Source organism: Oryctolagus cuniculus, chromosome 7 (assembly GCF_051225735.1).
Source record: "Oryctolagus cuniculus isolate XC-2025 breed Fujian yellow rabbit chromosome 7, ASM5122573v1, whole genome shotgun sequence".
Classification (NCBI taxonomy): domain Eukaryota; kingdom Metazoa; phylum Chordata; class Mammalia; order Lagomorpha; family Leporidae; genus Oryctolagus; species Oryctolagus cuniculus.
The window spans coordinates 103,153,207-103,166,600 of record NC_142873.1 but is presented as its reverse complement, the minus strand read 5'-3'; the positions used below and the strand labels follow the sequence as shown (position 1 = coordinate 103,166,600).

Here is a 13,394-nt window from a genome sequence, read left to right as displayed (position 1 = left end):
CTGTTGTAGATCCTAAAATCACAACTGTGAACACATATACTTGGGCAAGTTTTAAAATTCATATCTCCTCAGCATATATCTGAGGATGGTGTTGTGGCATAGCAGGTAAAGCTATAGCCTGTGACACCAGCACCGGATATGGGTGATGGCTCAAGTCTTAGCTGTTCCACTTCTGATCCAGCTCCTGCTAATGGTCTGGAAAAAGCAACAGAAGATGGACCAAGTATTTGGGCCATGGTCACCCATATGAGAGACTCAGATAAAGGTCTGGCTCCTGGCTTTTGTCTGGCCCAGCCCAGGCATTTGCAACCATATGGGGGGAGTAAACAAATGGGTCTCTGCTCTTCACCTCTCTCTCTAACTTTTTTGAATAAATGAGTAAGTCTTAAGGAAACAAGAGCATATGCCTGGCTTCTAAATGTATTGGTACATCACCATATGTACATATAAACCAGTTTTGTCCTTCTGGTACTAACCACAGAATACAGTATTCTTTGTATTTAGCAAATCAGAAAATATTGAATTATGACCCTAAGATACTTTTTTTTCTTGGATCTTTGTCAATTCTGTTTAAGTAGTCCTAATAAAAGGAAGGGAATTGGACAAACAGAAAACATAAGACCAATACCAAAACCACTTGAAATTTGAATTTCAATTTGCATAAGTTTTTGCAAAAAATATGCTTTATTTTATAATCTCTAACCTTTTTAACCTTCAACTGAGTGGTTTAAGAAAAGCACCTCTAGCATCTTTTCCAAAAATCTAAAATTCTGTGCTCCTAAAAGCCAAAATCAGTCACAAAACATCATCATACTGCTGTAGTGTTGAGAATATCTGAGACATATGAATGTCAAAAAAACTTTTTTTTACTAGCAATATACACACCGAGTTCTGAAGAATGGGATCACTTATTTAATTAATATTGAGAGTAAGAATTATGTTAAAGTTGAGTCAGAAAATTGATACAAGATAAACCCAAAGTGAAAGGGAAAGAGAATGTAGAATATTATAGTAGTTCAAATAGTAAAATATTCTCCAATCATTAATAATTCAAAAAGCACAATTAACAACCATTCTAAAGTAATTTCATTGATAATCTATTCTGTATATATAAAGTTGAATGACACAATGTATTTCTAGAAGATTTATTTATTTATTACTAAAGTCAGAGTTACAGAGAAGGAGAGACAGAGACAGAGACAGAGTGATCTTCTATCTGCTGATTCACTGCCCAGTTGGCTACATCAGGCAGCCCTGGGTCAGGCCAAAGCATGGAGATTCATCCGGGTCTCCGATGTGGGTGGCAGGGGCCAAACACCTGGGCCACTGTTATTCTCAAGCCATTAACAGGGAGCTGGATCAGAAGTGAAGCAGCAAAGACATGAACGAGCACCCCATGAGGGATGTCCACATCACAGGAGGCAGCTTTACCCACTACACCACAACACTGGCCCCTGAATGTATTTTTTAAAATCGAAATTTAGGGGCCAGCACTGTGACAAAGAAGGTTAAGCCTCTGCCTTCAGCACCAGTATCCCATATGGGTACTGGTTGGAGTTCCAATCCAGCTTCCTGCTAATGTGCCTTTGAAAGCAGTAGAGTATGGCCCAAGTGCTTGGGCCCCTGCAACCATGTCTGTCTCTCCCTCTGTGCCTCTGCCTCTCAAATAAATAAATCTTTAAAAAATTGAAATTTAGAGGATTCACTGATATCTTTAATGAAACTCCACTCATAATCAATTTACATACTCATTTAAAGTCTATATCTATACAAAAGTATTTGGTATAATTATTTGGATAATTATAATAATTTTATGCAGAAATAGTAATATGTAATTTTAAAAAATTCTTTCTTATAGACTTGCCAAATTACGGATCTTGGAGTTAAGAGAAAATCACTTGAAAACTCTGCCAAAGTAAGTGACTGTGTGTTTTATAAATTTTGAATTACGATTTATCACTAATGGGAAAAATGACTACTTATTTCATTTTTAGCTGAGTTTTACCCTTTTGATAGACTTAATTGTTCTATAAATTTTTCCTGAAGGCTGGGAAGTGCAGTATAATGCCTGAGATTCATATTAAATGAGAAGGTATCCTGTCTTTTTAAGCTGCATAATTACAAGTAAAGGTGAGAAGAGTCTGTTTAAGGTTCTTTTCCTGGTTAAGATGCAAATTGTGAAAACAATGATTTCCTAAACTAAAATTATTCTTAATTCTTCGAGTTAACTTATAGATAGTGATATTTTTCAGGTTTTCAATCAGGAATGTGCCAGAAACACTCAGAAAAGATTTAAAACTTTCCAGGAATCAAAGTGGTTTATCAAAAATTATATTTATAAAATTGCAAACTGTTATTTTTTAATAATCTAAAATTTGATTTGTTTTAAATGTAAGACATTTGAAAGTAAAAACTAATCCTCACAATTTTATTCAGTGTTAAAAAAATGCTTTGTATCATCCTACTTTTCCTTTTTCATGTTAAAAGAAATTCTTACTTTTGAAAACCAAAAATAATTTTTTAAAAACAGTTTTTTACACACATAAATAAACTGACCTATGTATTTTATGATTAAGATATTGATGCTGCTATTTTTCTTTTTCTACAGTATTACAGAAAATATTGAGTATAGAAATTAATTTTTCAAGTGTTTTAATTCTTTTACTGAACTAAAACTTAATCTTATTTTTTACTTTTAAATCCTTCCCCTAAGCAAACGAAACTGTTTCATCATTTGTTCAGTTAATATATCAGTAAGATTTCTCCAAGTGAATTTTATTTGATATTATATATGAAAAATTTGGCAGCTCATTATATAATGACATAGTTATAATAGTTTTCAATAATGATTCCATTTAAAATTATATGTAGAGCAGATACTCCTATTCATTCTTCCATTATTGGAGGATAAGAGAGTCTGGTAAGTAGGAAAAGTATTCATACCTGCACTTTTCAAATAATATCTTTCTCTAATAAAGTATTATGCATGGGCCTAACACAACTCGTTTCTCAGGTTGGGGACTTAAACAAAGGAAATAAGGTTGAGAGTGTTACTTGTTCAAGGATCAACCTCCTGCAAAGGCAGCTGGTTTCCATCAATAATGCCTTTTGTGTGTGTGTGTGCTACATTTCAAGTAGAATGGAAATATGGCTAAGTGAAGATAAACCCAAAATAAAAGCAAGATTGTGTGTATATGTATGTTTGAATCACGGAGAAAATACTGTGAGTGAAGGAAGCCTTTCCTCTCTGCTCTCAAATAATGGCTTTCATTTGAAATATAAAAGAAACCTGACATAGGTTGTAGGGTTTTAAAATACATTTTTTTTAAATATAAACTTTAAGTAAGTTAAAACCTGAGTAGATTGTTAATGTGAGCTTTGGATGAAATTACTGTGTAGATCATTCTGGGTAATGAGTAGAAATACTGACAATTGGTGCATTGGGATTCTGTAGGCTTAAGACAGTGGACCAGTATTAAATAGAATTAAAATAAGTAGAGTAATATACTTAAAATATTGTTGGCATAGAAAAATTTTATAAAGAAATGTTAGAAATGACAGTGGTGGTTCTTTTCCTTTCTTAGCAGACTGCTATGCTAATGTAGTGTAACTGCTACAGATTTTACATAGTAAGAAACATTTTCGAATTCATTTGTGATCTAGTGTGTTCATTTTATAACTTACAGAGAAAAACATCTTAAAACAAATGCAGATATGAACTATGGAGAACTTTATTTTAGATTTGGTGTTTGTGGAATAAGAATTGCAGAAAGAAAAAAAAATAAAAATAAGCTTTTCTCTATATATTGTAGCTTTTGATCACCAATCAAGTGTTGTAATTTAGAGCTATGGGAGAACTACCTACTATTCTTTATTTTGCATTTCCAATTCAAATAAAGGTAAAAATGTGGTTTTAAGAAAAACAATTTTAGTTTTATGACTACTCAATAAGAGATAACTTGTAGTTTCCTCAGGAACACAAACAGAATACAACACAATACAAATAGGGTCTTTAGTGGGTCCTCAGTAATTTTTCACTTATTTGCATTGTTTAAAGTTCATATGCCTGGAAATCTGTGCAAACAGTAGAAGTATGTAAGAATTATGATATAATATCATTAAAATGTGTATCTCGTAAGCAAACTAATATGGACATTTTGATATGTGTGGATTCTGAAACCAATTTTTCACAATGAAAATAGAAGTTATTATTTTAAATTTTTCTCACAATATTCCTTTATGATAATTTCCCCAGATATTGCAAAAAGTGATAAATTTCTCTGATAGGTATTTACTTAAAAGTCATTGAATTAGTCAGGTCCTGATTATGCTTAGTAATTGAGGATATTAGATATCTGGGGGAAAAAACCCTAGATAATCCAGCAGCATTCCTTTAGCTTTCCTAATACAACTTCTCCTCGTAGCAGAGTGTTCTGTTATTTGCAGGGTGTTCAGGAAATTATGAGGTTGGTAGATTTAAAATGAATATTACATGTCAAGTGAAAACCCAGCCTTTGCCTATTTCTTTCATTACTTTGTTTATTTCTTATTTCATTTGTCTGTTTGTGTAAAAAAGTCTATGGGTCAGGAAACTAGGAGAGGCTGCTTTGTAGGTGATGCTATGTCAGGATTTCTCACAAGGCTGTAGTCAAGCTAGAACTGAGCACCAGTCATTGAAGGCTTGAGTGGGCTCAGCAGTATGCATCTAATCTGACTCAGGTGATGGGTAGCAGGTGAATTTCAGATTTCATGTCTTTGCCACATGGGCTTCTTTGTAGCGTTGCTCTAAGTTTGGCAGCTTGCTTTCCTTCAGAGGAAATAAGGTGAGAGAGGGAGAAGAAAAGGGAGGGAAGGAAGGAGAGGGAAAAGGAAGAGAGAGATCCAAACAAAAGCCTTGATCCTTTGATAATCTCAGAAGTGACATTTTCTCCCTTGTGCCATTGCTTTTGGTCAGAGAAATCAAATTCTTTCGAGAGTGAAGGAGATTTGCATAAGAGTTAACTATTAGGCAGGGGTTGTTGAGTGATGCATTAGAAATTCCTTCCACACCAGATCTGGTATTCAGCATCGCTCATCTGGAAGCTCAATCTTTAAAGTTCAAGTATACACAATGCATCAGATGCAGGAGGCTGACAAGCACAGCACTACTTAGTTTCCAGAAATCCTCACCTCCTGCAAAGGTGAACAGAGTAAAACCCAATAAACATATCCACAATGAGAAAAAGTGGATGGCTTTTGTGGATGAGGAACTTTGAGAGTTGTTGTAAGAAGGGTTCCAAAGTCTGCAGTAGTGACAACATATTTTTGGTCATGGACTCTTCTGAGAATCTGAGAGAAGCTATGGAATCCAGAAAAATGTGAATTCTAAAATTCTAATTATATCCATTTTGAATATTTTTAGCTAGAAATAGGTTATTTGCTTTTACATAAAGTAAGTCACACCAAAATATATACTATACTATAAAACAGTACCAAAAATAAGACCCTCCCAATATTAGAGGACCAAATTTGTCAAAAGGATAATTATATAACTATTTCTAGTATATTCATATAAGAAAAGAAATTTTTATTGCACAGTTTTGGGGAGGGTTCTTAATAAGATTATATTTTATTATCATCTATAAAGTTTTGAACTTGCCTTGGTAAAAATTACTAAGGAATAATTTAAAGGAAAATTTTCCAGATAAGCATGAATGAGAACCTGAAACTTCTACATTATCTATGCTGCAAATCTAGAAAGTGGTATGTTCATCATTTATATTACTCCCTTCCATATACAGCATTGCTTTTATTCATTGATTTTCCCACAAAAAAAAAAAAAAAGATTCAGAAACTCTACAATTTTCTCTCTGTGAATTCATAAGGACTTCAACGCAACACATACTCACAGTAAGCACCAATACATTGTAACTTAACTGGACAAACTCTAAGAAAAAAGATTTACTTCCAGTTATAGGTATAAATTAAAACCAGAGTGACTTGAAGTACTATTAATAAAATACATTAGATCATGAACATCAAGAAAAGACTGAGGGATTAGTCCAGATTTGAGAAGACAAAAGGGACATTATAACTATTTTTTCAAAAAGATAATTCTAAACTGGTTCTTTTATTTTAAATGAATCTTTTATTTTAAACGCTGTTATTAGGACAACTGGCAACAGTTTAGCAAGAGTCTGAGGATTATATGGTAACAATTTATTACTGTTAATTTCCTAATTTGGATAGCTGCTTTCTGAATGTGTAGGAAAATGTCTTTGTGTGAATATACCATATAATATTTAGAAATGATCGTGCATTTTGGCAAAAATTTGGCAATTTACTATACTATAGCTTTATTAAAAACATAATTTTAACAATGTTTTCAAATTTCTGTAATTTTATGATTGTTTCATCATAAAATTCACTTTCATCATTGTTCTTTTATGTGTTATTTTTTACTGTGATAAGAATAGTTGACTTGAGATTTGCCCTGTGAAATTCTTAATGATAGCACAAGTTGCACTGCAGATTTCTAAAGCATATTCAGCTTCATAACTGAAACTTAGTACCTGTTGTACAACAATTCTCCCTTATCTCCTGTCTATCTAGTCCCTGACAGGCATTCTATTCTAATTCTATGAATCTGACCATTTTAGATGCCTCATAAGAGTCAGATTGTGCCTTATTTGGCCATCTGTGACTGGCTTACATCACTTGGCAGGCTTATCCAGGCTGTCGTAAAAGGCAAGATTTCCTTCCTTTTCAAGGCTGAACAGTATTCTATTTTGTGCATATACCACGTTTCTTTTTATTCATTCATCTATCTTTAGACATTTAGTTTGCTTCCTATATCCTGACTATTGTGAATAATGATGCAGCGAATGTGGGAGTACAGATATCCTTTGAGATCATGATTTCAATTATTTTGGACGTATGCTCAGATAGAATTGCTGAATCATATGGTGGTTCTTTTTTTTTTTTATTCCTGAGGAAACTGTTCATCATTTATCATACATTCCCATAACATCTGCACCATTTTACAGTCTACCAGAGGGACCATAAAAGCATTCTTAAAAGCTATTTTCAAAGACAAAATCTAAAAAATAAAAATAATAGGCTGGCACCACGGCTCACTAGGCTAATCCTCCGCCTGTGGCACCAGTATTCTGGGTTCTAGTCCCGGTTGGGGCACCGGATTCTGTCCCGGTTGCTCCTCTTCCAGTCCAGCTCTCTGCTGTGGCCTGGGAAGGCAGTGGAGGATGGGCCAATGCTTGGGCCCTGCACCTGCATGGGAGACCAGGAGGAAGCACCTGGCTCCTGACTTTTGTATCGGCGCAGTGCGCCAGCCATAGCGGCCATTTTGGGGGTGAACTAATGGAAGGAAGACCTTTCTCTCTCTCTCTCTCTTACTAACTCTGCCTGTCAAAAAATAAAAAATAAAAATAATAGTATTATCAACCCCAAGAAAATTATCAGCTTTGTTTCTGAAACAACTGTAGATATGGAGACAGAGGGACAGTTTACATTTACAAACTAAAATGATTACATATTTTAAAAATCACACCTCAATGACAAAATTTCTAAACAAATGAATTTTCTTAGCTTGAATGACAATGGATATACCATATTCATAAGTATCACTTGCCTTTCTAAAGTATTCCTTTCCAAATAATATATTTATTTTTAGGTAAGTTCATTTATTCTTTAATAAGATTGTTCTTTGATGGACTTTTGTGGACTATAATATATTTGCTATGTTTTCTTTAAAAAAAACTCTTCCCTTCTGTTGCCATCTATTTTACTACCATTTCTCATTGCCAACATAATGAAGAAAAGTTCATGAATTAAAATGCATTCTGAATAGACAGGTGAGACTAAGTCATATTCAGTTCTCATTTCAGTGTCCTATTAATGAACTTATCTCATTTGCATTCTACTAATTATTTCAATGAAATACATTAATAGGTTCCTCAGTGCTGTTGTAACAAGAATTTCATTGTCAGGCACAGCTTGCAGAATGTCTTCCTGATGTTTCTATTAATTCTGTTTTATAGCCATAATACATAATTAGATACTGTGTTTTTAATGTCATACTCCTTTATATAACTTTTACCAATTTATAAGACATAGTGCTTTTGTGGAGTCCATGGTATCATCTTGGCTTGGATAATCTTCCTCAAAATTAAACATATAACTAACCCTTTCAGTATCCTCTGGTTTTTGATAATTATATTTAGAACAAAATATTTTGTTTACTTCTTCTCACGTGGTGGTGTATTTTCAATTCATCACATTCTATATTTCAAAAATCTAAATTGTAATGCATAATAATAATGTAATTACCAGAAAGTTAAAGTACAGAAGACACACTTTCAATAGTTTCACAAAATAAAAGACTGTGGGCTCCCTGACTAATGAACTAATTGTATGATATATTTAACTTTATATTTTCACCATGAAATGAAGATTGAAAATATTATGGATCGCTAAGTTTGCATCAAGTCCAGTGAAGAACCAGAGAGAGTGCACAAAAGCCAGATAACATCTTTTCAGTCAATTGCTCTGACCTCTGATGATCACACTGACAAAAAGATGAAAACTGCTTGATACAGTAGTCAAGCTGAAAGCATTGATAGCTTGCAGTTTCATTTGATCTCAAAGCTTAGTCTCTCACAGAACAATTAGCCTGTACCATGGGTTTCTTTTCACCTGAAAGGAGCCAAAATGTACTTGAATGGGTATTGCTTTGCTCTCGGACAATCCTGGCTTTGTGATCTGGTCCTTGTGGTTTATGTTTTATTTATCTTCTCTAAACATCAGTGGCCTTATTTATGATAAGTTTTGTGAGTCATTATCTCTACTAGGCTGGAAAAAGAGGTTATTAACATTTGATGAAAAGAAGATTTGTTTTTAAACCAAGGAAAAAATGTTAAACAGAGTAAGATATGCAAGAAAATATTGACACACATTATATATTTTTAAATTTTATGTCATAAAAAATTCTTTATCATAAGTGGAATAGTATGTTATTTTTAAGTTTTTTCTTATAGTAAAAGTTTTAATAATATTGTGCGACACTAAAGTATCTTTCTTATTTTCCTAGCAGTACTTAATAAGAACTCCTATACTAATAATTGTTTCTAATCCCCAACAAAATATACCAAAAGTTTAACTATCTAGTTATTTGTTCTTAAAGGCTTTTTCTTTTGAAATTAGTAGCTTCTTTGAGTAAATATTGAACTTAGATACTAAAAGATATTGTAAACATTAACAAAAATGTTCAATCAGTATCAGAAAAAGTAAATTTCCATCAATTGTGTCTTTGTGCTATTTTATAAATTTATTCACTGCAAATTTGCAAATTCAAGTAATTTAATGTGTATTATTACTCTCTTTTTTATGGTCTGTATATAAACATGATATCTTTCCTGAAGGCATGTTATAAAACATATTTATGATGCTGTCTTTGTTCCTATGTCCTGGGCTCGAAAAATACACAATCTATCCAACAGATCTGCTCCTGTGTCTCAGATACTATCTCTGTGCTGGTGAATTACCAATATTTGTTTCAAACTTGAACTTTTATCTGAATTCCTACTCCATGTTCCAATGCAGATCTCCAATACAATATTCAAAATGCAAATTATCTGCCTTTCCGCCCTCTATCCACAACCTGCAACAAAAACAAATCCAAAAAAAAGAAAAGGAAAACTTGGGCTTCTTATTATATACTGCTGCTGAAAAATAGTACCATCCACTTTAGCACAGAAGTTAGAAACATCAATCCTTTTTATCTCTATAACTACCTCCAAATCAATGACCATCTACTCATGTCCTTTCCTACTATTATCAATCAACGTGCCCCTCCCCCCATCTCTGTCTTTGGAGTCCATCCACCTTGTTGTGGAATCTTTCTTACTAGACCACACCATGACATGTGTCAACTTAAAAACTCACAACTACACACAGCTTTCAAAAGAGCAACATGGCAAGACCAATCTTAGTTGGGACTCAGCATTTCTAACTTTACTGCCTCCCAACGTTTTTGCCATGCAACGGGGACTGTCTGCTCTATCCAACATATAACTCAGCTTTATATCTCAAAGCATTTTCCTGAAGACTTTCCTACTATTTGTCTTAAAAACTCTAAATCATTTCTTAACTTTCCTATCACTTTCCCCATGAAATTAACCAAGATTCTGCATGTAGAGTGATAGTTTAGAAATTCTGCTATAGAGTTTTGTTGTTTCCATAGGAATTTTATTCTCCTTTGAGTTTTAGTCATAAATTTAACAACCTTAATTTTTTTTTTGTCTTAACTACATTATCTGAAAGTCTGACTCCATAATCCAACTGTCAAGTAGGCAGTTAATGTGCAGTGCACTCTGCCTTTCCAATTACAAATTTTGTAATGACACAATCTCAGCAATAGTAGACATTCAACAGGTGTTTGCAAACTGATTTTCACCAGACCCCTTCTATGATATTTTAGTAGTTAGGGGAAAAAAAAACAAATTTAAACAGAAATGTTCTATCCTAGTATTTTGCAAGATTTCCCTAGCACTCATACTTTGCCTTCTACTTCCAAACAGGACTCTTGATAAGTAAGCAATATACAAGTATCCTACTACTGATAGCTGGGTAGTGGGTTTAATAAAAGGCACACCAAAAAGATGAAATGTATCTAATGCTCCATGCATTTGCATCTTCCTTTGTCTCTGCTTTCCTCTCTACTGAAGTCAGGGTTTTTTCAGGTCTTTCAGTATGCAAAGTGCATCTTTAAAAAGCTTGATTTTTCTTGAACAGATGCGAGGGGAATATTTCTGAATTGCTATAGTTTTCCAAAGTTCTATGACATTTAAGGTCAGTGCCTAAGAAATATTAAAAAATAAAAATTCAATCATTATTGACTTCATGATTTTAATTTCTTTGGATGTGTATTTTGCAATTTCTTTTGGGAACTTGAGATTTTATTTTGTCTTTTAGTGGCTTTTTAAATCTATGATTTCTTATTTGTCAAATTTCTTAATCTATTATATTTAGTTTTACATTATTATGCTCAAAAGGACACCAGACTTTAACCTGACTACATTGTATTTCATTCCATTCTATTTAAGTTTAAAATTTATTCATAACTTTAATAGAATTTCTGTTCCATTTGCTGCACAATACCAATCTTTGCTAGTTATAACTGTCCAATAATTTTATGAACAAGATTAATTCCAAATTAATCATATTAGAAAACTATGATTCTCATCCAGCATTAGTTCTATAGATTAATGTTCATTACAATAAGGTGGAATAAACTATATTATACTAAATGAATTGTTTAAAAAGTAAGAATAACCTTTCTATGGCACTGTAGATAAGTGGATCCTGTTGTAAGGCTATCTTTTGGCTATTTTCAATCTAATGAAGCATTTCTATATTAAACATATTACTAAGAATAAAATTCATTTTATTTAAATGTTTCATGTAATTTCTAAAAGTAAAAATAACAGCATTCCTTACACTAAATATAATCTTTTTTAATATAATCTTAAAAGGCATTTCTTAATTGATTGCATCCATCTAAATGGATATACATTTTAAACTATACTTATATATTTTAGTTTTTATAAAAAGGAGATCTAATATCTAAGGGTTCTATTTAAGAAAGAATGTAAATTGAAATATTTTTGGCCTCTCAATGTTCATTCAATAGTAGCTAAATTAAATATGGCAATTAAGACATTTTATAGTCACTAACTTCACACTTAATTCTCTAAATATGATTTTTTTTAAGATTTACTTTATTTATTTGAAAGACAGAGTTACAGAGAGAGGCAGAGACAGAGAGAGAGGTCTTCCATCTGCTGGTTCACTCCTCAGATGGCCGCAATGGCCGGCTGGAGCTGCGCCGATCCAAAGCCAGGAGCCAGGAGCCAGGAGCTTCTACCTGGTCTCCCACATGGATGCAGGGGCCCAAGGTCTTGGGCCATCTTGTACTGTTTCCCAGGCCATAGCAGAGAGCTGGACTGGAAGAGGAGCAGCCAGGACTAGAACCGGGGCCCATAGGGAATGCTGGCCCTTCAGGACAGGGCATTAACCCGCTGCGCCACAGTGCTGTCCCCATCTAAATATGATTTGTAAATTTATGCCTAATATTGAAAAATTCTCACTTCATATAAAGAACAAGCCAGTTAAAAATAATTTTGGCCAACCATGTACCTAATATGTTTCAGACACTCTCTAGGTCCTGTGAGATAAAGCAATTCTTTAATGGTTTTCAAATGTGATGGATGGAGACATGAAATAAAATATAAACAAACAACTGAATGAAATAGGTAACTGCTATAAAAACTACAGAATGATGTTATGGGAACAATTTGGCTTCTTCAAATTTTCAGGAAAGGTTGGCTGATTCTTTTTGTGTTTTATTTTTGCTAGACTGGTCAGGGAAGATTTTTGTGAGAAGTAAAGTTGGCATTGAGAGGTGAATGATGAGAATAGCGACATTCTAGAGAAAAGTCAAAACAAACACAAACAGCAGTCAAACACGGTGTAAATCACGTTATGGGAACAAATTAGATGTTTCAGTGGGGCAAAAAACTGGAGTGACTCGAACACGGTAAATGTGGAATGAAGCAGATGAAGCAGTCTGATGTGACGCAGATGAAGCAAAGTTAAGTGCCTTGTGAGCCATGCATGGGAGTTAGGGTTATATTCTTATTGTAATGAGAAGCATTGAAGTTCTGAGCAAGACAGAAATATGATGTAATATAACCTTTACAAGGATCAGTATGGCTAAACAGTAGTGGCTTTGCATAGGGTAATGGTTATGGAAATGACAAATGGGAATATTTGAGATCTCTTTTGGAGGCAAAGCCTCACTGATAGACAAGATGCATGGCAAATGGAAAAATAGGAATCAAAGAATATCCCCAAAGTTTGGGGTTGGGTACCTGATGTATGGTGGCACAATTTCTTGATATAAAGAAAATTTAAAAGGGAGAAGATGTAGGGGATTTGAAATTTCATGTTGGCAATGGAATTTTTGAGATGGATACATGAATCATCTAGGATAAGTGATGTCAGTATATAGATAATATTTTAAGTTCTGACAGTTATTGAAGTTTTCAAGGGAGAGAGTATGAATAGAGAAGAAATATGGACTCAGAATTAAGCTTGGAACACTTTAATGTTTATGATTTTAGCATGATTGGAGGAGCCTACAAAAGATTCTGCAAGTTAGAAATCATTTTGTAGACTTTATAGCAGTTACGTCAGATAATGTCTGAGAAGTCTAGAAAAAATGCTGGAGGTCAGGATCCATGTTGTGGCACAGCATATTAAGCTGTTGCCTGTGATGCCAGCATCCCATATGGGCACCAGTTCATGTCCTGGCTGCTCCACTTGCAATCCAGTTTCCT

General features: G+C 33.6%; 1 protein-coding gene across 7 annotated transcripts in view; it reads left to right on the top strand.

The window, feature by feature from the left end:
- Positions 1 to 13,394, top strand: part of LRRC7 (leucine rich repeat containing 7) — a 589,098-nt gene that overhangs the window by 288,668 nt on the left and 287,036 nt on the right. For all 7 annotated transcript variants that reach the window (XM_051857612.3, XM_089337199.1, XM_051857607.3 and 4 more), the window contains one exon: positions 1,859 to 1,915. In XM_051857612.3, coding sequence (XP_051713572.2) covers positions 1,859 to 1,915 — 57 coding nt within the window. The remainder of the gene's footprint in view (positions 1 to 1,858; positions 1,916 to 13,394) is intronic.